The sequence below is a fragment of the Cyprinus carpio genome, chromosome A24 (genome assembly GCF_018340385.1).
Source record: "Cyprinus carpio isolate SPL01 chromosome A24, ASM1834038v1, whole genome shotgun sequence".
NCBI classification, from domain to species: domain Eukaryota; kingdom Metazoa; phylum Chordata; class Actinopteri; order Cypriniformes; family Cyprinidae; genus Cyprinus; species Cyprinus carpio.
Window position 1 is genome coordinate 13,791,261 of NC_056595.1, and position 23,408 is coordinate 13,814,668.

At 36.2% G+C, this 23,408-nt stretch overlaps 1 protein-coding gene across 1 annotated transcript in view; it reads right to left on the reverse strand.

The window, feature by feature from the left end:
* The window catches only part of LOC109063958 (contactin-associated protein-like 2), a 126,255-nt gene that overhangs the window by 38,791 nt on the left and 64,056 nt on the right, over nt 1–23,408 (reverse strand). Inside the window, exon 8 of the mRNA XM_042714262.1 lies at nt 6,546–6,716. Within this exon, the coding sequence (XP_042570196.1) occupies nt 6,546–6,716 (171 nt within the window). The remainder of the gene's footprint in view (nt 1–6,545; nt 6,717–23,408) is intronic.

Consider the following 23,408-nt stretch of genomic DNA (forward strand, 5'->3'; position numbering starts at 1 on the left):
ACTTTCATTGCATGGACAAACAACATTCAACAACATTTTTCAAAATATCTTTTATAGAAAGAAAAACATAAACGTTTAGAAAGACACAAGGGTGAGTGTATTTAAGTTTTGGGTGATCTCTTTTATCCATGTAAGGCAGTCTTATATCCTACTCCCACCATCTGAGCCCACAGAGGATCCAAGCTATATCCACATTTAGCCAACAACCCAGGCAAAGAGCTTTGCTGTGGACAGAATATAAAATAAAAATAATTAAATAAATAAATAATACTGCTTTTGGGAAGATCTGACAAGTCTAACAGCTATTTCCATATCCAAAAACTGCAGAAATGAGAACCATTCCAGTGTGTTAATGCATTAATATATGCCCTTAAAAGAAAGAAACAGCATAATTTGAACATAAAAATATGTAAACTTTTGTAATTAAGCACCAGTTAGCTTCGGAAAAACTCCAAACACAAAGAGGAGACAGTTAGACTGCATTCATACTGTATGAGTGAATCCAACTGAAAGCTTGAAACCAAGTATAAAACATGAATTGGTGGAGCTTAATTAATAATTTTAGTATGAAAAAGGAAATGGAAAAGGAAAAGGGAGAGTTATAAGCTCAGTTATGCCTTGAAATTAGGCATGAATATTCAATGGTGGTTTGTGTTTGGTTTCAAGATTTCCTCATATGAGGTATTAGGGGGTAGCGTGTTTTGTTTGAGATGGAGCTGAGGTGGAAGATGTGGGCATCCACCCATCATTCAATCATCCATCGAGAGGCTCTTTGCCCTTGGGCTAATGCCAGAGTTACAATAAGGAGATTGTACTAGATAATGCTAGAAGATGTCAACAGAGGGCACCAGCAGAATGAGAGACAGAGTGAGTGAGAGAGAGAGGGAGAGAGAGAGAGAGAGAGAGAGAGAGAGAGAGAGAGAGAGCAGAGATTTGATCAACTGTGAATCGAAGGATTTGGCTCAGAGCTCATTGACAGTCAGAGCTATAGAGGTGACATTTTGATATACTTTTTGAGGGTGTACCATGCAATAAAGTATTTAAACATCATAATATTCTATTTTTCTATTTAGAATGAGAATGTGTAGTCAATGCTGTTATTGTAAAAATAAATGCTGTTATTTTGAACTTCCTATTCATCAAAGAATAAAAAAAAAAAAAAAAAAAAAAGTATCACGGTTGTTGCTACAAAAACATTACTTTTAGATTAGGATTGAAAACACAACAGTTTTCAACAATAAAAATAAGAATGGTTCTTTTACCACAATTAAAATATTACATCAACCTTCTTTAGACAAATATGCATTTACAGTAAAATAATGTTTTGGTGTTTAAGCACCATTAAAACAATACATAAAATGACTCATAAAATGAGATTAAAAATAAAGAAGGTAACTGTGACTTTTTATCTCACAATAATGACATTTTCCCTTGCAATTCTGTGATTTTTTTCCCCTTAGATTTGCAAGACATAAACTCAGAATTGATATAAACTCTGCTTCTGAGAAGAGAATTCCATATTGTGAGAAATAAACTCGCAATTGCAAGAAAAACATTTGTGAGATAAAAAGTCACAATTACCTTTTTTTATTTTTTATTCTATGGTGGAAACAAAGTTTTGTTAAATAATTCAACAAAATAAAACATAATAACACATAATTTTAGAGCAATCACTAAAATATTTAAGATAAAATTATAAAAATAATATTTAACAACACTCTAAATAATGCATAAAACAGTTTTTAAAAAAGACTTGATTTAGCATGCTGCCCCAAGTCAGAACACAGAGGGCAGCTGATCTAGATGTATAACTGAAATCAAACTCCCACTCGACTGTAACCCAACGTGGTGCCCTCCACTCATTTCATGCCCTGAGTGGATTTCACTGTGCCTCAGTTTTGAGCCGTAACTGAAGAAAACCAGGCAGGCCAAAATAAGGAAGTAGGATTAGGAGTCAGGCATTCGACTGTAACCCAACAGGCTAGAAAAAAGGTGCAGAGCTTCAATTTCACAATCTGCTTCTCTGCCTACACACACACACACATACAACTGGCCCGAACACACTCTTAAGGCCTGTTCACACCGGGACGAATTTCGCGCGCGATATTCGCCGCTAGACTAAAAAGGGCGCCAATGTGAGTGTGCACACCGACGCGGAAAAAACGAGCGTAAAAGCGTCAATTTAAAAACAATCGGGTTCGTTTTTTTTGGTTTGTCCTACGACCAATGAGAATGGCGCTTTTGCACACGTGTCTGGAGCTTCTGAAGTTACACCCAACTGGCTCCACAAAAACACACATAAGTAACGGCTATACGCCAAGTATACTGCCACAAGAAGATGCAAGGCAAGATGGAATGTAGAGTTGCTGGTCTCGTGGTGTGCAAAGAACTATATGACACGCCTGATTTTACTCTCTCTTTTCAGGAAGGTAAAGTTTGTACAGGGGTATTTCTGCAGCCATCTAATGTCAGGAATGAAATATCACTCTTCGGCTCATCGTCAGCTTGGGTTAGAGTGAAAAAGCTCTGGAGTGTACGGCCCTTTTTACGCTGGGTGCCGCTGAATATAGCTTTAGAGAAAAGCTCTGACCTACCAGTACCGTCAACAAGCTTAGACACAGAAGCTTAGACTCAGACACTGATACACACACAACAGTACACATGCACTCTTGAACTGTGTTTTTGCTCTCTTTACTTGACTGTCCGCTCTCAGGGATGTAGGAATCATTGCAACTTTCTAAGTTTGACTGCACTGCTCTCAACTTTTTGGGAGATAATCATTGTATTCTAACAGCTTTGTTTTGCTTGGCCTCGGTGCAAAGAAGGAAAACTGTAGTCTGCATATGTAAAACAATGGCTTTACGACTGAATGGCAGTAGCCTGAATGAACACGCAAATGGTAAGTGGTAAATCCGTCTGTGCTCTTTTTAATTGTTTTGGAAAGTAAACATGCTAGATTGATGTCTTTGATCATTGCACTTAGCATAGTTGTTCTTTAATGCAAGAGCTCATCCCCTGAAATAGCTAGAACCCACTTGGCTTCAATTATTTAAAACTATTGGGTGAATGTTACATCACCTAATTAATATTCATGAGACAGGCTGATGAGGTTTTTAATGTGTCTTCCTCAACTATTTAGATTAATTCTGCTCTCTCTATTCTCTATAAAACATCAGAAAAATGGTAAAGTGTGTAATTTCTGTGCCACTACTAGGACCAAAGAGTATCTTTTTCTTTTTCTTTTTTAAAGAAATTAATACCTTTGTTCACCAAAGATGCATTAAATTGATCAAAAGTGACAGTAAAGACATTTGTAATGTTACAGAAAGGATTTATATTTCAAATAAATGTTCTTTCTATTCATCAACAAATCTGTAATACTGAAAAAAGTATTACAGTTTCCACAAAAATATTAAGCAGCACAACTTTTTGATCATTAATAATAATAAGAAATCCTTTTTGAGCATTAAATAGCATATTAAAATTATTTCTAAAGGATTGTGTGACACTAATGACTAGAGCAATGGCTGCTCAGCTTTATCATAAGAGGAATAAATTACATTTACAAAAAAATTACTTAAACTAATATAATTCCTTTTTTTTAAATTACAATAATATTTCACAATATTACTGTTTTTTTTTTCATTTTAAATCAAATAAATGCAACCTTTGTGAGCATAAGAGACTTTTTAAAAAATAAAATAAAATAAAAATTTACTTTAAAGAAATAAAAGTATACATGCAATTAAGACAAATTTGAACATGTATCAATCTATAAAATTAATAGGTAGCCTAGCGCAGATAATTTGGTATCAGAGGAATTTGAAGAGAAGTTCATATTCTGGCTTTTGATAGTGAACTTCCCAGGTTGTGAATCTGAGAATCAGGAGATTGAGCAAAAGTCTCCACTGAATCTCACTGCTTTCTAGGAGAAATAATTAAATATTGATGTGATCTTATTTGTAATTTTTCTTTCCTACACACCAGCCAGTTCCTCTTTTGCTACATGCAGAATCTCTAGCTGAGTAAAGCCCCTGAATGAGAGCTGAATATGGAAAGGCAGCACATCTGTCATGTCGAGACCCTCAGTGATCTCTGATGCCAATAAGCTTCTGCTCTCTGGAGGGCCGTGACACTGCTGGGGCAAAACGAGCAGCAATAAGCGCTAATGCTTTCCTGTTTCCTCCATATTCCGATCATGCCAGGCTCATTCAGGGCCACTTTGTATGCATCCGTGGCCTGCTATCAGCACAAACACTCAGTGCGGTCTTCTCCATGGACAGGCCTGCAGACTTTTACATGTGCTGTATGCATAATGCCTGGTTGGCCGTCTCTCTCCCTGCACTCCTCCATCAAGTGATTGATGTTTTGCTGTCACCAGCCTCTGAGAAAGCACTAAGCGAGTCGCTGTTCTCTCTGCTCGGTCTCACCTGAAGCTTTTATGTTTTTTCTATTTTTATTTAAAAATGGAGGAAAGAGAACAAGATTTGCTTCTACTCGCAGTCCAAAGGAAGGGTAAAGCAGTAGGGTGTAAAAATAATGGGTTATGTATGGATTCTGGAATGTGTGTAAATGAGAGAGCAGGGAATGTGACGTCCTCTGCCTCACCATAACCCATAACCCTTGCATTCCCTCGTGCCCCTGAGATGAGGACAGGGAGGCTTCAGGATGTGTGAATTTGACAAATGGAGCCACTAAGCAGCTTTCCTTCCCTCCGTGTGTGTCTTCAGAGCCCTTGGGAGATACACCAAAGACTTTGGAGACAGCTGGGGAACACACTCCTGGCTCAGGATTGTGTGTGTGTGTGTGTGTGTGTGTGTGTGTGTGTGTGAGTGTGTGTGTGAGGGTGTAAAAACTGAAGAAATGATTTCCTGCTACCAAGAACACAGAATTCTTAAATACTCATCACATAAGGATAATTTTAATATAACTTCTTAATCAGTGACGCACATAGAACACAACTATGAGGCACTCCACTATCACCAGGGAACGGATAGCCTAATATAATATGTTTGTTTGTTTATATTCACTTTCTATTTATGAATACCACATTATTTGAAAAGAACACAACTATTTTGAATTATATAATCTAATCTAATCTAATCTAATCTAATCTAGTAAAATATAATATAATATTAAAAAGGTAAAATAAGCAAAAGTACATAAAAGAGATTATTATGTACTCATATCTTAAATAGTTACCAAATTTGTGCTTACAGCTTATTAATTATAACAGAATTTCATTTGATTTGGATGAGACCAAAAGTGGGGACTTGTTTATTTTGTAATCAGTCCATCCATTTTCACCAGGTTGATTCATTCAGGCCAATTTGCAGACTGGTTGTGAACACAATAGATGTGTGTCATGACACTGACAGAGCAATCAGCCAATCAGAGCGACACGAAGACATTACTGCTGTTTTTATTTTTTATCTGATGTACACCTCCGAGAAGGCATATAAGCGAAAGTATTAAGGTGTAAAAGAAATTATTAAAGACATTGTTTATCATTAAGATCCAAAATACACTTGAAATTTATTGTATGTTTGTGTATGCACAAAAACCATTAGCTATTGTAAATGCTGAATCTGTTCTTTTCTTCTCTGGCCTTCAGTCTAGGTACAGTAAGAGTAGAACAATCAACTGGTGCAGAAATGGGAGACAAAGCACATAACAACAGCATTCAGAGATTTACAAAGACAATACATTATGGAGCGAATAATCGTTCTGCAACAATGAGCCACTTCAGGAAACATGAAACACCGCATTCAACACAAGATTTATCCGCAATGGTGTATTTTTGTGCTCTGTACTGCCTATTGTGCAGTAAACAGTGTGAAGGAGCAGCCAGCTCGGCTTATAGGGTGAAAACTCAATCTGCATGATAGAGATTCGCCTCTTTTGCTTATTTTTTACACAGCAAAAAAATTTAAATCCTCAGTTATGTTGCTTCATGTATAATCTAGGCATTTTTGCGGAAATTGGCTGTAAAATGTCAGTAAATAGACATTTATAAGCAATTATGCAGAATGTTTTAAATCGCCTGTTTTCTTTTTCTTAAGCTTCCATTTGTATTCAGCAGAGAACAATCAGCAGAACATATGAGGCGAATGTATTGTAATCAGTGCTGCAAACAGACTTTTCTTCATCATTTCATCATTTCTTATTCTGATATTCTGCGGTTTAAAGTTAAAATGCTTTAATGATTTTTTAATGATTTGTTTATGACAAACACACAGCGTTTCACTTCACAAAACATTAATTGATGGAATTGAGTTGTATGGATTATTTGTGGATAATTGTGATGTTTTTATCAGCTGTTTGATCTCTCATTCTGACGGCACCCATTCACTGAAGAGGAGAGTAAGCGATGTACTGATAAATTTCTAAAGTGCATGCTCAGCACTTCCTTTTTTCCAATTTCACACTTCACAGCAGTAATTGCACAACCATGGGATTCAGAGAGAAGCAGGACAGACAGACAGACACAGAGAAAGGGATAAAAAAAGAGGAAGAAACAAAGAGAACATGAGCCAGGCTCTTACATTTCAACTCCAGACGGATGAAATCCGTGTTTCCAAGGTTTTCCAGGAACACGCCATAGGGAGCAGAGGTCTTGAAGTAAAAGGAGATATCTGCACTCGTTTCTCCTTGAAAAGTGGAGAAGTGCAGGTACGAGGATGGCGTGTTAAATGACGCCGCGTTCCAATAGCTTCCTGTAAAACAGATCAGAGAACAGGCCGAAAGTAAGTTTCAACAGTTCTGCTTCTGAAGTCTGCAGTCAAGGTTCTTTTTATCCAATATCTGAACCTGAACAGCATTAAACCACCATGAAATTCACAAAAGCAAAGCTTTCGCTGACACAAAATGACTTATTGCATTGCAATTCTGCACTGTGTCCAGTCTTCAGCAGTCTCTTATACTCAAAGAAACATCTGAGAAGTGACATGTATAATCAAAAAACACTTGGGAGGAAACCACCAAACAAGAAGAAAACAACAATTCAATCATACAAGTCAGAAATCGGAGTGGAGTGCACCATTCAGGGCTTTAGCTAGTTCTTGCCATTACATTGGTGAGTGCTGTGTATGTAACCGCAGTTGTCTGTAGGGGAATGGAGAGCATGTGGTGCCTTAGAATTATTTCAAAGCCAGCTTGCCAACAATTTCCCTTTCCAGCAGTTCTCATGGTTTGACCCCCACCCATCGTGTAACAGAGGCACACCGAATCCCCACTTATCTGAATGGAAGAGACAAAAATAAATTGTAATTTCTCTCTAAGATGATGAGTAGTGCATTTTTCAGGTAAGGGGGATATTTTGGGTGATAGCTGAGCTGAGGGATAAAGTAAGACATCACTCAAAATCAAACACAAGTTTGAGGTTAGCTTATGTTTAGCTCGAATATCTCCAGAGCTTTGCTGTGGACAGTTATTAGACAATCTGTGGCTGGTTTTAATGTGTGGGTGCATGCGTGTGTGATAACATGCCAGCTCCCGTTCATCATTCTGGTGAAATATCTCCATGTACAATTAAAAATAACATTTGCTGCACTGCATTCTTGCATATTATCCCTGTTGACAAGTATGCAGTGTTTTGGATGCTAGCTTTTGCGTCATCTGTGATTCTACAGACAAAAATCAGAAATTCATGATTAGGGCTAAACACCTTCCATAAAGGAAAATAAGAAACTAAGTATACAGTATATATATATATATATATATATATATATATATATATATATATATATATATATATATATATATAATTGATCAAATGTGACATTTAAGATATTTATATTGTTACAAAAAATGTTACAAACTGCTGTTCCTTTAAATTTATTTGCATTATGATCTGAAATGCCTTGGTGATAATATATATTTTAAAAACATAAAAATATCTGACTCCAAACTTTTGAACGATAGTGTATCTGAACTGATTTTCCACTCTAAAACGTTCGTCCCACCCCTTCTTTAAAGAAAACAGGTCAAAAAAGTAAAAAAAAAATAAAAAAATAAGTTTATTATAAAAATAAAGTCTTGAAGACAATAGTAGGTAGCTAGTATAAACACCAAAATTCCTCTGCTTAACCAGGTTTGGCAGAAAGACCATGTTGGTCCACTACCTAAACTAGCTTCAAATTAGCTTGGAAGTTCATTAGGGCTTGTTCATATGCATTTTCTTCCCATATTGAACAACGTCATAATAAATAAGCAGCAGGATGTCTGACTGAAATATTTTTTTGCTCAGCTACTGGCTAAATGCTAAAGCACAAACACAGAGTGACAGACACAAACACATTGCCATTAATAATGACTGAGAGCAGATTTATCCCTAGACATTTACTGTGACTCATGTGCTTTAAATCAGAAAGCTAAATAATGTCAGCGCTCTCTGCTCTAATGTCGTGCATAAAACACAGCTGTATGCAAAGGAGAAGCAGAGCAGAAGACAGAGAATAAAAGATCTAAGGAAGGAATAAACAGAATGTGATGGAGAGGAACAATGTGACAACGGACCGGAGAGATATAAGAGGATGATGTCATCTCGAAACAGATGGAAACAAAGAGAAACGGAAAAAGAGAGAGAGACTAAAAAAAGATTTTTGGAATCACCAGAAACAACTTTGCATCACCAGGAACTATAACATTCTGCATGTTTTTCCATTTATAGCCATTCAAAAAGCAGCCGTGCATTCATATAAATTAGACGTGTTTAATTATATTACTGAATGGATCCTTAAATACACACTTTTAACAATGAAAATAATATATAAAATGAAAATTCTTCCCTAATTTGTTCCCCTTTTGTTGTTTCTTTTCTTCTGTGGAGCATGAAATAATTTTTTGGGCGAACTACCCTTTTTTAATAAATTAGAAGTTGTTAACTATTATTGTTATTTATTATTACTATTATTGTATGAATGCAATAGAAAGACTGCCTTTGTATCCATATCACACAAAAATTCAGACTGCAAGTAGTTTTTTTTCTGCAGAATCAGCAGCTGCAAAAGCATCACTGCTGTGTAAAGCTACTGGTGTGTACCTGCAGAAACTGTTCACTCCATCAGCACTGAATGCCAGAGAAGTCAAGGTCCCATTCCTTTTCTTTCTCACAGACACCTATATTCCATAAATCTCTTTCTATCTAAATAAAAAAACGTACTAAACTTCACCCAATGCTTTTTTGTCCCTGTACTCACTTGTGAATAATTCATTAATGTGTTTCTGTGGCGACTGGAGTAGGAGGAGAAGCGGAGACGTTCACGCACCCATTAGGGAGGTCTGAGCTTATCACAGCAGCACAGGAACAGCTCTTTTATTCGAGCTTGCTGAATGTAAGACTCTCAGTCCGTCCATCTATTAACACCCAGTGTTCCAGCACATACTCATTTAATTATTCACAGATTTGCAGAATTTTCGATGGGAGCCAGTGTGGGCCAACGTGGGCCGATTTTTAATTCAGGGTAATAAGGTGGTACATGTGGCTGATTAAATATGGCTCCTGCCAGGCAACAAAAGGCAGTGAAACAATTCATAGTTCACCCTGTAGATGAGCCTCGCTGTCCTTCCTCAGTGAAAGATTACAATCTTGTGTTCGAAATGGAATGTTACACTCATTGTTTTTAAAGCATCGCAATTTCACGCGTGTCATTTCTGGTTAGGATTTTTTTTTCTTTTCGGATAAGAGTTTTGAGTGATGCCCAGATGTGATTTTTTTTTTTTCTAACTGATTCAATAAGATTTGGAGTGTTCTTGAGCTGTGACAAAAGTGAATGAACTTGGACGTTCCTTGAGAATTTCGCTTTCACAGAGCCAAGGACAACGACAGTAGAGGTGTTTGGCTGTGAAGCACTTCAGACAGATTTACACTGATGCATAATGTTGAAAAAAATGAGCACTGGATTCAGACAAAGTTTAGATGACAAATGCATGCTGATTATCAATTGGCTGACTGAGCATTACTGTTTGCCAAATGTTTCATTCAGCTACAGTAGCATGTTCCCTACGCCAAATAGTGCAACTTGTAAAGTTGGACGTAATAGCAGTTCGTTTGGACAGCAAAGTGGAAACCTGTTCCTTTGAGGAACCAACATGAGTCATCGCTTTAGAGCAAGAGATTTGCCTTTAAATGGGGATGTAATAGCAGATGTGGATATACAACTAGAGGCAATTCTGCATGGCCAGAGCCAAATCCCCAGATGTTGCTGGTAAAATAAATAAATAAATAAATAAAAAAATTAAAATCCAAATAATAAACTAAAAGAAATGTTTTTAAAAATGGCTTTGGGGAGTGAATTATGCTGCAGTTGGCTGCTGACTTTATTACAGGTCTCTACAATATCTTTCAACCAATGTATTTAAATTATTTTTTTCCATAACTTTTTCAGTCATATGTTTATTAATGCCTGACATGTATACTGATATAAGAATAATTTAAAATTATTTTATCGAGAATGCACTCCCAAAGAGCAATTTCTAACCAACACTTACTAAATTAAATTCTAAAATAACAATAAAATAGTAAACAGTTAAAATAAAGTTTTAAGAATTTTAAATTTTAAGGCCTGAAAATCGGTTGGAAAATTCCATGATATTTTAGAGCTTTTCCATAAAAATTTTATAGTTTTATTTAGCAATGATGCATTAAATTGATCAAAAGTGATACTATTTTTTTTTAAATGTTATAAAAGATTTCTGTTTCAAATAAATTCTATTCTTTCAGTTCATCAAAAAGAAAAGCAAAGAAAAGGTTTCCACAGAAATATATATAGTTTTCAACATGGATAATAATAAAAAAATGTTTCTTGAGCACCAAATCAGCATATTAAAATGATTTCTAAAGGATCAAGTGACACTGAAGATAATGAAAATTCACCTTTGCATCACAGGAATAAATAACATTTTAAAATATATTAAAACATAAAATAGTTAATACTGTAGTTAATAGTTAAATTGTAATATTTCATAATATTACTGTTTTTTTACTGTATTTTTGATCTAATAAATACAGCCTGGGTGAGCAAAGAGATTTATTTCAAAAACATTTTACTGACCCCAAACATTTGAATGGTAGTGTACAATTTTGTGACATCCAAAAAAAGGCTGCTTCTTGAGGATTTCATAGCTTGGAAATGTGTTTTGAAGCAAACTATCTGCTACAACTGTACAGATGCACAACTTAAATAAAAATGAGAGAATAAAATCACTTCAATAGCTTCAAGTGGTGGAGCATAGTGCAGCATTATCAGGAGACCTACAAAAAGACTAATAGCAATTCTGAAGCAGCTGCACCCCTTATAGTAAAGCACAGGTCTTTGCGTGCATGCAAATGCAATATCACAACAGTGTTGAGGGTTTTTTTTTTTTTTTTTTTTTTTTTTTACCACATCAAGTGTTATTTATGCTGTGCTAAAGCATTATAAAACTCTACAACTGGAGTGTTTTGCAAAAGTGTACACCAGGCGAAGGTCCAAAATATCTTGCATTTCAAAAAGCACCATTTCTACAGTGAAGTGTAGTGATAACAGCATCTTGTTTTTCTCTTCAGCAGGAACAGGGAGTGTTTGTCAGGACAGAGGGGAAGATGGATGATACAAAATACAGTAAACAACCTGCAGCCTTCAGCCAGGAAGTTGGAAGTTGCAAAATTGTTCACCCTGCAACATGACCATGACCCATGAGCAGCTGAAGGACCACAGGAGGGTGAATGTCCATCACAGAGCTAGAAATAAATTTTTCACCACTTTGATTCAAGTTTTCTTAAAACTATTCTTCATATAGTTGACAATTCATATCCAAAGCACCTACTGTATATGGTGATGGTACTTATAAACTGTGTTGTAAAAATTATGTTTTCTATGATTAAGTATTTTTATTTTAAAATTTCACATTTAATTCAATGTGTAACTTACTGTTTCTTTGTAATTGTTTGTGAAATTTACAATTTAAAATGTTAAAATGTTTTGAAGTAAATCCTGCAGCTCTGTTTTTTTCTCAGTGTGCCCCTTCATAGGTTTGTATATCTCACTTACCTACAGTAGTTGTGGCTTAAATGAATAGTGAATAAAATACGCTGTACTCACCCTCAGGCCATCCAAGATGTAGATGAGTTTGTTTTATCTGAACATATCTGGAGAAATGTAGCATTATATGACAGGATCCTTGGAGTGAATGGGTGCCGAGTCCAAACAACTACAAAATAACAATAATGCTCAAGTTCTCGACACAACTCTTGGTCTTCAACTACGTCTTGTGAAGTGAAAAGCTGCATGTTTGTAAGAAACAAATCCATTGTTAGGACTTATTAAACCATCACTTCTGTCCAAAATACCAGTCCATAATTCGTAATAACATTTCCTCCAGTGAAAAAGTCCATCCCCTATTCTCACATCAAATGAAAAACATATTTGTTTAGAACTGTTTGTGCTTGTATCTTTACATATTTCTGTCCTGATTCAGACAAGATTAATTTTTCCACTGGAAAAAGCAATATGGATAGAGGACTCAGAAACAATGGTTTGAGGTTAAAAACACATTAATGATGTTTATTTCTTCTTCATGAAAACACACAGATTTTCACTTCATCCAGTGTTAATTGATGGATTGGAGTCATGTGGATTACTTGTGAATTATTGTGATGTTTTTATCAGCTGTTTGAACTCTCATTCTACCGGCATCCAGTCACTTCAGGATCCACAGACAATATATTGGTGAGTGATGTAATGCTAAATTTCTCGAAAATTTCTACATTTCTGATGTAATGCTAAAATCCTTCTCTGTTTGGATGAAGAAATAAACTCATCCACATCTTGGATGGCCTGAGGGTGAGTAAATATTCAGCAAATTTAAGTTTTTGGGTGAACTACTCCTTTAAGTACAGTAGCTTACATATATTAAGAAGTGTATCTCTCACTGAAAGTACTTAAGATCCATTTGTTTTCCAAAGGATTTTTATTCTTCTTCTGGGTTTTCACTCTAAGAATGAAGCAAGTAGCACCAGCGGCACCAGGATTTTTATTGTAGGCAGGCCTCCAGAAAACTGGATGGGCCAGTTAAAATAAAATTAAAAAAACCCTTCAACTCCATTCCAGCGCTTTTCTGCAGCACTGTGGACAGCAACTTGTATCGCTGTCCTTAGCTCTGTGCTGAAGCGGAGAAAGAAATACACCTTAATTGTTGGCAGTAAGCTTACTTCATTTATCTCTTTTGAACGTTCAATACACAAAAAGACTGAAACGGAATTATATCTTTGGAGGTTCTGTTTCTCTCTCCATTTATTTACCCAACACGTCGGGCAGGGAACTGTCCAAAATTATTTAAAATTGCAGGAGTTTCCTCCTGCTGTTCCTCGGAGCATTTCTTGCTGAATTTAAAATAAAGTAAGCTGCTTTGTTTTGTTTTACGTTTCATATTAGCAAAACTGTCTGTGTCTGTCTTGAATGAATGACGTCCGCCAACGTCATTCATTTCATTGGATCACTTGCTGGTGACGATGCAGAGTCCACATGTGGGGTAGAAGCTGCTGATTGGCTGAGAAGCTTTCACTCAAAGCTTTCCTCGGGTTGCTTATTGGATGAACCGCTAGAATGAAAATCACTCACTACTCATAGGCCTGGGCCAAAATGGTAGCACCGCGGCTGGCAAGTAGTCTCTGAAGACCTCAATGCTGTTCAGGTGGGGGGATAAAAACAAACATGTGACAGACAGCTCATTTATCAGCAGCACAGATGCTGTTTACCTTATACAGACCCCAGGAGTGTGATGCTCTGAAATGTGTTAACAGTCGCCAAATAAGGAAAGTAAGGTGGTCCGAATATGTTCACCCCAACAAAGTCACATGAAAGTCAGATGGGTTGATCCTCTTTTCAAGAATGGCTCAGGAAAGTCTTTTTATGTTTTTCATTTTTTTCATTAACAAAAAAAAACAAAAAAACAAAAACAAAAAACAAACAAACAAACAAAAGAACAAAAATTATTATTATTAATTATTATTATATACATATATAATTTTAGTATACTAAATATAATTTTATTATACTGTTTGTAATATTCACATTTTGTGAAAAACAAATGTCTGAAAAATAGTTTTTACATAGAGTTCATAACCACAAGTTCTGATGTTTATTTTTTTGCAGTGTAGAAAAGTATTAATGTTAAAGGTTAACTGTTTTTACTGATCTTTTTTATAGTGTGATTTTTGATGAATTGTACTGAATCGAATTAAATTCGAACCTGAACAAAACAATTATATCCAGATTTTCAAATCATCTATGACATTGTTTCTTCTGTAGAACATCAGAAGATATTTAGAAGAATGTTTTTTTTCTTTTTGGTAAGTACAATGCAAGTCAATGGGGTCCTAAGCACTGGATATAATTAACTGCATGGACATTTATCAAAAAATATTCCTTTGCATTTTGCAGAAGAAATAAATTACCTTTTTAAATTAGATTCTGAATCTGATATTTTCAGTGTGGTCTGAATGTCTTATCTGTGTGTTAAGGTTATTGCACCACATCATCATCAGTGGCATTCACGCATCTGCAACACAATTACATTTCCAACTTAATGAACAAGACATTTGAACTGCAGCTGTGATGAGCGATCACTTGACTCAGTGATTCCATTTTTGCTTCTGCATCGGAGCATAAGCACTCACAACAGTAAAGACAGACACTCAGCATGGGGTAAAGCTAAACACACACCAGTGTTTGATTCAACCCTCTTTCATAATTGCAGCCGTGTTGATGCCACAGTGGTGAGTGGGCACACATTAGATCACTCCTGTGCCGGCTGGATGATCACAAGCTCTCTCAGGCCTCTATTAAACAGTAGGCTCCATCGAGACCAAACACAAAGGCCGGTCTTCGTCACACATGCTTTATATTTGACATTTACTGAGTACTTGCTCTTTCTTTAAAGCTGACTTCCTCACTTTCTGTCTCCCTCTCTTAACTGGCAAATGGAGTAGACAGCTCTACCACATGAGCCACACTTGTAAACCACGGCAGAGCAGTGGTGCGTCCAGACTTTTAATTTTTTTTACAATGGCATATGGAACACAGATTCACAGTAGCAAGAAGCATAACCCACAATCCCTGATAATGATAATAATAATATTTTTTTATAATAATAATAATAATAATAATAATAATAATAATAGCAATAATAATAATAATGAGAGATATTTTCCATACTTCAACATGTTTTTAGACCTGGAAATCACAAATAATAAAATAAAAGAAATAATAATATTTTTCCAGGTTTTCGAATACAATTTGAACCCTGTTATTAGGAAGAGTTACATAATAAAACACTGATCAAATAAAATCAAACAATTTTTTTTTTTTAAAGATGTTAATACCTTGAAACATTGATAATAAAAAAAAAATGCTTCTTAAGCACCAAATCAGCATATTAGAATGATTTCAATAGTGACATTGATTATTATTATTATCATTATTATTATTATTATTATTATTATTATTGTTAGGGAATTTCTATAGTTGAATATCTTAAATTAACCATAAATATTAACATTTATTATTTTTATTATAATTATTAAGGACACAAATCACACGAATGACACTAAATAATAAAAATATCGTATTTGCATATATTGTATTTTTAAGAAATGTAAACATTGGTATTTTCTTCTGTAAATAAATTTTCACTTTACTGTACAATACTTTACTTTTTCTTTAATAATAAATATAATAATATTTTTTTTAAAACAATCCAACAAAAACCTATATAGTGGATCAGCAGAGGCTCATGTGGGCATGCAAATCAACAAAATTGTGACCTTTCATTTCTTTACACTGCTACTCGCTCAAATTGAAACCTAGGATGCTAAATCAGGCTTTACTAAAGTTCCACCTCTGACTTGGGAGTCGACGAATCACAGTTTACAATTTTTGGAATTCTGGACACATCCCTGTAGCAGAGAAAGAAAAACTCAATATATCATGTCATGAACAATACCATGGCACCTGTGCTGAACTCCACACCTGAAGCCATCAACAAAACACTGCATTTACAGGAACTGAACATTATACTCACAAAGGGACAAACATTGGATTTCCGTGTAGAATAAATGCTCAGACCTTACAGATGTTCCAGTCTCAGGTCATATCCTGGCAGTCAGGAGTCATTAGAATCAGTTGTACTGAATTACATGGTGCTGGTGCTCTGACATCTGACTGACAGATCAGTAAGCAGGCCTGTTATTGACTCTGGGTGCTGTTACTCACTGTCAATCTCCATGATATTCCTATATGGAGACCATAGAAAATACAGTTTTCTTTCTAGTTTGTTCACAATGTCAAATGCCAAGGACTTTCATTCAAAAAGAGACTTTCATTCTAAGCTTCTGACTGTGGCCTGCACTGACATCAGCGTTACGAGAATTGATTTCACACCAACAACAGCTTAAGATACACACACTTCCAGGGTCCAAAATCAACACTTACAGTAGGAACAAGTGCCAAAAGTGAGTAAAAACTGGCATTGGGCAATTAGCCCTGAATTTGTTGCGAGGTCCCTACAGTAGATCTTTTGACCAATGATTTTTTTCAGTCACATGTTTATTGATATTTGACATGCATATTGATATTATTAATATAAGAATTATTAACTAAAAAAATAGCTTGAGGCTGCACCCACAAAGAGCAATTTCTAACCAATTAAATATTTTATTTAACTATAATTTATCTTCATATTATCTAACAGTATAACTATAAAAAAATATTTTTACAATAGAAAATTCATTTTAAAATAACAATATCATAATTAATAGTTAACAATCAAATGTAATACTTTTACACAGCAAGGATGCATCAAATTAATCAAAAGTGGAAGTAAAGACTTTTTATTTTTTACTGCTATTCATGAAAAAAATAAATCATGGTTTCCAGAGAAATATTAAACAGTGACACAAAGTTCTGTTCTGTCAGCTGGTACTGCTGCACTGTAAATGCAGCAAAATCTGAAGTCTTTCCCATCAAAGCAAGCTCTCTATGGTGAGCCCAAATCACAATTTTACCCTGTGGACTGACCCAGCAGTGAAGTGACAGAAGGAAAGAATGTGTTTTGCAGGTGTGAATGGGACCATGTGTTTCTGTGAAGAGGTTTTCAACAGCATCCAATGATGCCTTTTTGGCAGGATCCTGGGACGTGTGAGGTCATTTCGGTCTTGAAAAATTCTACTCTTTCATTTATTTCCAGCCCAGCTGGTGAGGTGGTAAAGAAAGTTCTCACATAGACAGAAAGTTAGAATGTCAAGATTTGTGAAAACTAAAACATGTATATTCCTGATATTTTCAATGTGTTCTTACACAATAACTTAACATAAAACTGACCATGGAAAATCAAAAATGTCATATTTTGATTATAAAATGAATCATGTCGGACCCTTATAAACCCTTATAAGACACAGTGAGGCATAATCTCAGCAGCAGAATACACAATGATTAAATCCAGCAAACCCCCAGAGTTCATTTTGCTGCTCATCTATTATTTGACAAGATATGTGGTGCTGCCAGTCCACCAGATGGCACCTTTACAATAGACGGCTGGATCAGAGGTCATTAAAAAGTGTTTACTTGCGGCACAGTGATGAATTGAGCAGAACAGTTTCAGATTTTTTCCACTCGTCTCATTAACTATGATAGTTAACCTTTGTCTGGGTCTAGGGCAGGCGGACAGCAAACAGTTGTAATCTAAATTACCCCATGAGCTCATTAATGTGAATAAAAAATTGTTTGCACACAACTGCAAAAAACCCTATGAACTTTGCGGTTTGATTGCCAAACTTTGGCAGCGCTAGAGAAACAAGCCCTCTTGGTTTACAGCAAAGAATAGAAGAATTTTCTTTTCTTTTCCTATATTTTCCAAAGAGGAGAAGAACCCCTGCTGATTACAAAAGTTGAAGTCAAATGTCAGGTGTACTTCTAAGTTGTTAGCAAGCACCTACTGAAACTTTTCTGTGTCAACAGCTCTGAAGAGATGCTTTAAAATTGTGAGGCACAGATGAGTGCATTTCAGCTAGCAGGGAACATTCACAGTCTACAAAAAGGCCCTATAATGGAAATCATTTGTCATTCTACATGCAAAATTAATAGGAATAGAAAATAAATAGAGGAGACAGGACCGGTTGTCAAAATCAGTACATCTCAGTAATTCAGTATTTTACAGATATATATCAAATAGGTAGTGAAGAGAGAGACGTTCTTAGGGTCCGGGTCACACTTTAAGGTCACATTTTTTTCTTTCTCATATCTGATTTAATACTGTTTCTGTATGGAATGACTGTCAGCCAGGTTAGATTTTTTTTTCTTGTTACTATTTACATGCTTACTTTGTGTTTCATAATAGTTGTAATCTTTCAATTTTGCCTATAACATTTTTGAAAAGTTTCATATGCTGTCAGTCTCAAGGCGTAAGGCATAAATTGTGAAATGTTAATACAATTTAAAATAACTTTTCTATTTTAATATATTTTAAAATGTTATCCCTGTGATGGAAATCTGAATTTTAGCAGCCCTTTTCAGTAGAACTTTTATCCAGGCTTCAGTGTCACATTCTCCTTCAGAAATCATTCTAATATGCTGATTTGGTGCATTTCTGATTTCTTTATTATTATCAGTGTTCAAAACAGCTGTGCTGCTTAATATTTTTGTGGAATCCATGGTACATTCTGGATTATTATTAGATTTCATTTGCGCATACTTCCCGATAATGACACAAACGGCAGGCTTCCTTCCAGCTGGAGACAAAAGAACCTTTTATTATACATGTAATTCACTTTCAGTGTCCAGCAGACCTGAGGCTCAGGGTGATATTAATAGATTTCACAAAAATTGTAAAAGTGACATCACCCCAGAAAAGACTGAATGCATAGTGAAACACTACTTCCCGAATTCAACTGATCTAATGCAATCGGTTCAGGATACTTTCTGGGAATTTGGGCACATCACATCCTAACACACGTCACATCCCGAATTAGTCCCTTATTAGTCTCCAGGTGCAAACCAATCACGAATGCATGAGAAATGGTACAGGGAGCATCACCACGGCTCAGTGATTCAGTAACTAAGCAACACTGAACATCCTTATCGCTAATGATAATATACTGGTCGATTTAGTAGAAATCATTGCTATTTTTGATTAAACATATATATATTTTTTTTCCTACCTGCAGCTCTCCTGTTGGCATCATGTCTGGTTAAATACTAAGCTAGCAAAGAGAGAGTTTGTGACTTCGGCTTATCCTTTTGGCATTTTTTTTTAAATATCAGGGATCTTAACCATATGCTTCCAAGATATTATAGGATATTTCAGAATGATAAATTGTGTCAAACTCAAGTTATTCACAGCATCAATTCATAATTTTGATCATTTTTAAAATGGATGATCATTAAAACCACTCATAGAGTACTGCCCCAGTTGCACGGTGTTAAATTCTGATTTTAAACTGTGCAAATATCATCCAATTTGACCACAGTTGGAGCATGATCAAAGTATAGGACTCCAGCCTGTCCCCAAAATTAGGTTTTAACAGCAGCTAATACAAAATTGAAGATGGAATGAAGATGGAACTTCCTATCAGCGATGTCACTCACTTAGCTGTAGTTATTCATGAATCGCATAATTCTATTCTGAACATAAGTCTTATCAATCAAACAGGAAAACTACTCAGATGTAAAACATCTAATGCATTATAATGAGACATATTCAATATTTTTCATATATCATGGAATTGCCATCACATTGCACATGGCACACTAATTTATAATTTCTAGCAACTGCTTCGTTAGGCGGGGGTATCATATTCCTTTATTACTGACAGGTTATCTATCTCAATTAATTTGCAAAGCAACAAGTGGTCTTAAGTCACAGCACATCATAACCAGGCAAGAAGCATCATTAAATCATAATTTTGTTTGTTATCTTTATTCCTTCTCTCTGTTATTAATGAGTATTAATTATGCAACCTGCCTGAAGATGATGGCGCATGTCCTATGCCGTGGCACAGCAACAGAGATTAATTGATTTGAGTAAATGAGAAACCCGTCTTCCTTTTTTTTTTTTTTTGAAGTTTCGAGGGCACAAACTAAGCTATTCACTGAATCCAAGGTTTCTCCAGAGAAAACAGCATCTAAGAGTTTACAGAAGTAAGTACACATATGACTGGACACACTTCTAATCACCACAGAACCTTTGAATTAATCTTGATTAGATTATATATAAATGGATGATATTATGATTTCTTCTTCAAAATATAACATATTCCAGACTAAAATTACATGTTTTGTTTCAACAGTCCAACATGCCAACTTTTATCTTAGTTCAATGGCGTCAGTTTGCGGCAAATTCTGTTTGGTGTCACTAGTTGTACAGAAATGAAACACTTTGCCTTTAAATGCCAGCTGCGTAGACTGAAGTGCATCTGTCTGCGAGACTACAAATTACTCCCACTACAAAATAATCATCTATGCCAACAACCATTGCAAAGAAAGCATAATATAATATATGCACAACTAAAAGGACCTGCCAGATATTGCAAATACAACTAAAAACTAATCACTAGTCATTCTGATTATTAACCTCTTCACTGTCAGAAAAAATGTGCAAAAATAACAGCTTATCACTGGAGCAATACCCTCAATAGGTAAATGTATGTATACCATCTTTTTTACCCATAAAGTGTACAATTACCTTAGTAGTGATACTGTATGTACGGTTGTAATACATACAGTATTAAGGTTTAAGGTTGTAATATGTACTCTTATGGTACTAATATTAATATTTTTATGTGTTTTTTTAAGTCTCTTATGCTCATCATCACTGCATTTATTTAGTCCAAAAACGCAATAAAAACAGTAATATTATGAAATATTATTACAATTTAAATAACGGTTTTCTATTTTAATTTGTAATTTATTCCTGTAATGGCAAAGCTGAATTTTCAGCAGCCATTACTCCAGTCTTCAGTGTCACGTGATCCTTCGGAAATCCTTCTAATATGCTGCTCAAGAAACATTTCTTATAATTATCAATGTTGAGAGCAGTTGTGCATATTTTTGTAGAAACCGTGATACATTAAGTTAAAACGCTTTAACTTTGGCAGCATTACAAATAATACACTTCAAACCACGCTCACTAAAGAATGCTCACTTACTATAACCATTCTGTAGTGTAGTGTAAATATTCAACAACATATAGACATAAACAGGGGTCCCTTTGAAGCACGCAAATATTTTCAATGAAAAAGTATCTGAAATTATCTCCTGTTTGATTTCTGAACCTAATGGGACTGGACTCTGGTTTCTCATATTATTTGCACATTAAGGCTCCTAACCACATTGACATTCAGCCTGTGCATCCAATTACCTAATTTTGAGACTTTGCGGTAAATAAGTAATGAGTGCAAAAATAAACAAGTCTTTAGGGGATTGCTGGACCCATGCTAGAAGGCATTTGCAGACTTGAGCAGAAACCCAGCAGAGATGAGACAACCCTTACACTGTGCAGCATAAATGCAAGCCCAGAGGGGCCTCATGGGTGAGGTGCAGACTGTCCAGAGGCCTATAACGTTCTTCGTGTGCACATGCAGGTGGCTAAGAACAACATTTATATGCAGCATTACCATAGTGAGGCTGGCTTTCTGCATTAATGCACTACTACTCTGCTCCCTTCCTACCAAGGCCCTGAATATTTGAAGAAATGAATAAATAATAGCAGACCCAGCCCTGTGTGGTGGGCACTCGCCATGATTTGTGGGACCCCCTGATGAGCAATGATTATGTTTCCAGACCAGGAGGTGCAGTATTTTCTAAGAGGCTTCATGCAGTTTGCGGCTGCTGATTGGCACAGATAGTTGTGCAACTGTAATAACATACATGGGAAAAATTGTTCTTTAGCAGAGAAATTCATCTGATTATTTGCAGTACCCTTATTATGGGCACGGCTCTCCTGGTGTCCTTTGGCCATAAATGCTTTGGTCAAGGGCACAAAAGTATCTCAATAATTCTTACCTAAGGCTAAGCAGACAAATTTGAGATGTACTGACAATCTCTGATCATGTACTGTATATATATATATATATATATATATATATATATATATATATATATATATATATATATATATATATGTATATGTGTGTGTATATATATATATATATATATATATAATTATATGTGTTATGTGTGTATATATATATATATATATATATATATATATATATATATATATATATATATATATTGTTTTCTTATAGCCAATTTCCCTCTAAGGTTAATTCATATAAATGTCTTTACTGTATGTTCCTAAAGCATATGTCCAGTAGTTGGAAGAACCTGATGAAAACATAGTTTCCTCTTCAGGAACTCGAGCTGCGTCGAACGCTATTGGGAATGCCTTCAGCATGAGCGACTCTGAATATCTTGTGCAATCTGTCCAATGGAAGGGCGTGACGTCACGGGCAGGGTGACGTAAGTGACCAGGAAGCTATAAAAGCATGTGCCGCGCAGCTGTATGCATGTGTTATCAGTCTGTCTTGTGAGTATATTTGGTATTGTTTGTCCTTATAAGCTCCAATATGTCAAAGAGCAAAGCTAAGACCAAACGTGTGGGTGATAGCAGTTCACGTTTCAGACTGTTTGTTCCTCCCTGCCCGCGCTATATTACGAGCAGGGATACTCACAGTCTGTGTGTGGTCTGCTTGGGGGCGAAGCACGCTGAGTCGGCTCTCTGCCAGCATTCCCCGCAGGTCTGGCCCCGCTTCTGCCTAGGCAGAGCAGCAGCTGCACTCGTGGGGTTCGCAGGTAGATTTGTCAGAGGGAATGCAGATGGGCGAGTCCCTATCTCCTTCCTCATCTGCCAAATCTGGCGCCCAATCCCTGGGATCAGAAGCCCGCTCCGCGGTTTCTTCCCCCCGGGAGAGGGATCGACACTTCGCCTGTCTTCCTCCGAGGAGGTTGATGTGGTGTGTGTCGAAGAGGATTCACCTCCTCAATCGCTCCAGTACGGGGAGCTCTTAGAGGTGGTAACTCATGCGGTGGCCAAGCTGAACATCGACTGGTCCGCCGAAAAGCAATCTGAACCGCAGAAAAGCAAGCTTGATGAACGCTTTCTGCGGGCGAGGCAACCACCTCTACGCCGGAGCCTGCCGTTTTTGCCTGATCTGCACGATGAGATTGCCAGATCATGGAATCTGTCATTTTCAGTCCGCCTCTTCATCCCCGCATCAGACTACTATGGCAATGTGGCGGGGCTGGGAGAGTGTGGCTACAGAGCGATGCCACGGGTGGAACAGACGCTTGCGAGCTATCTGTCCCCCAGGGCTGCATCGTATCTGAAGGCTCTGGTGCTGGGCTTAGAGTTAGATGAGGCAGAGGAGATCA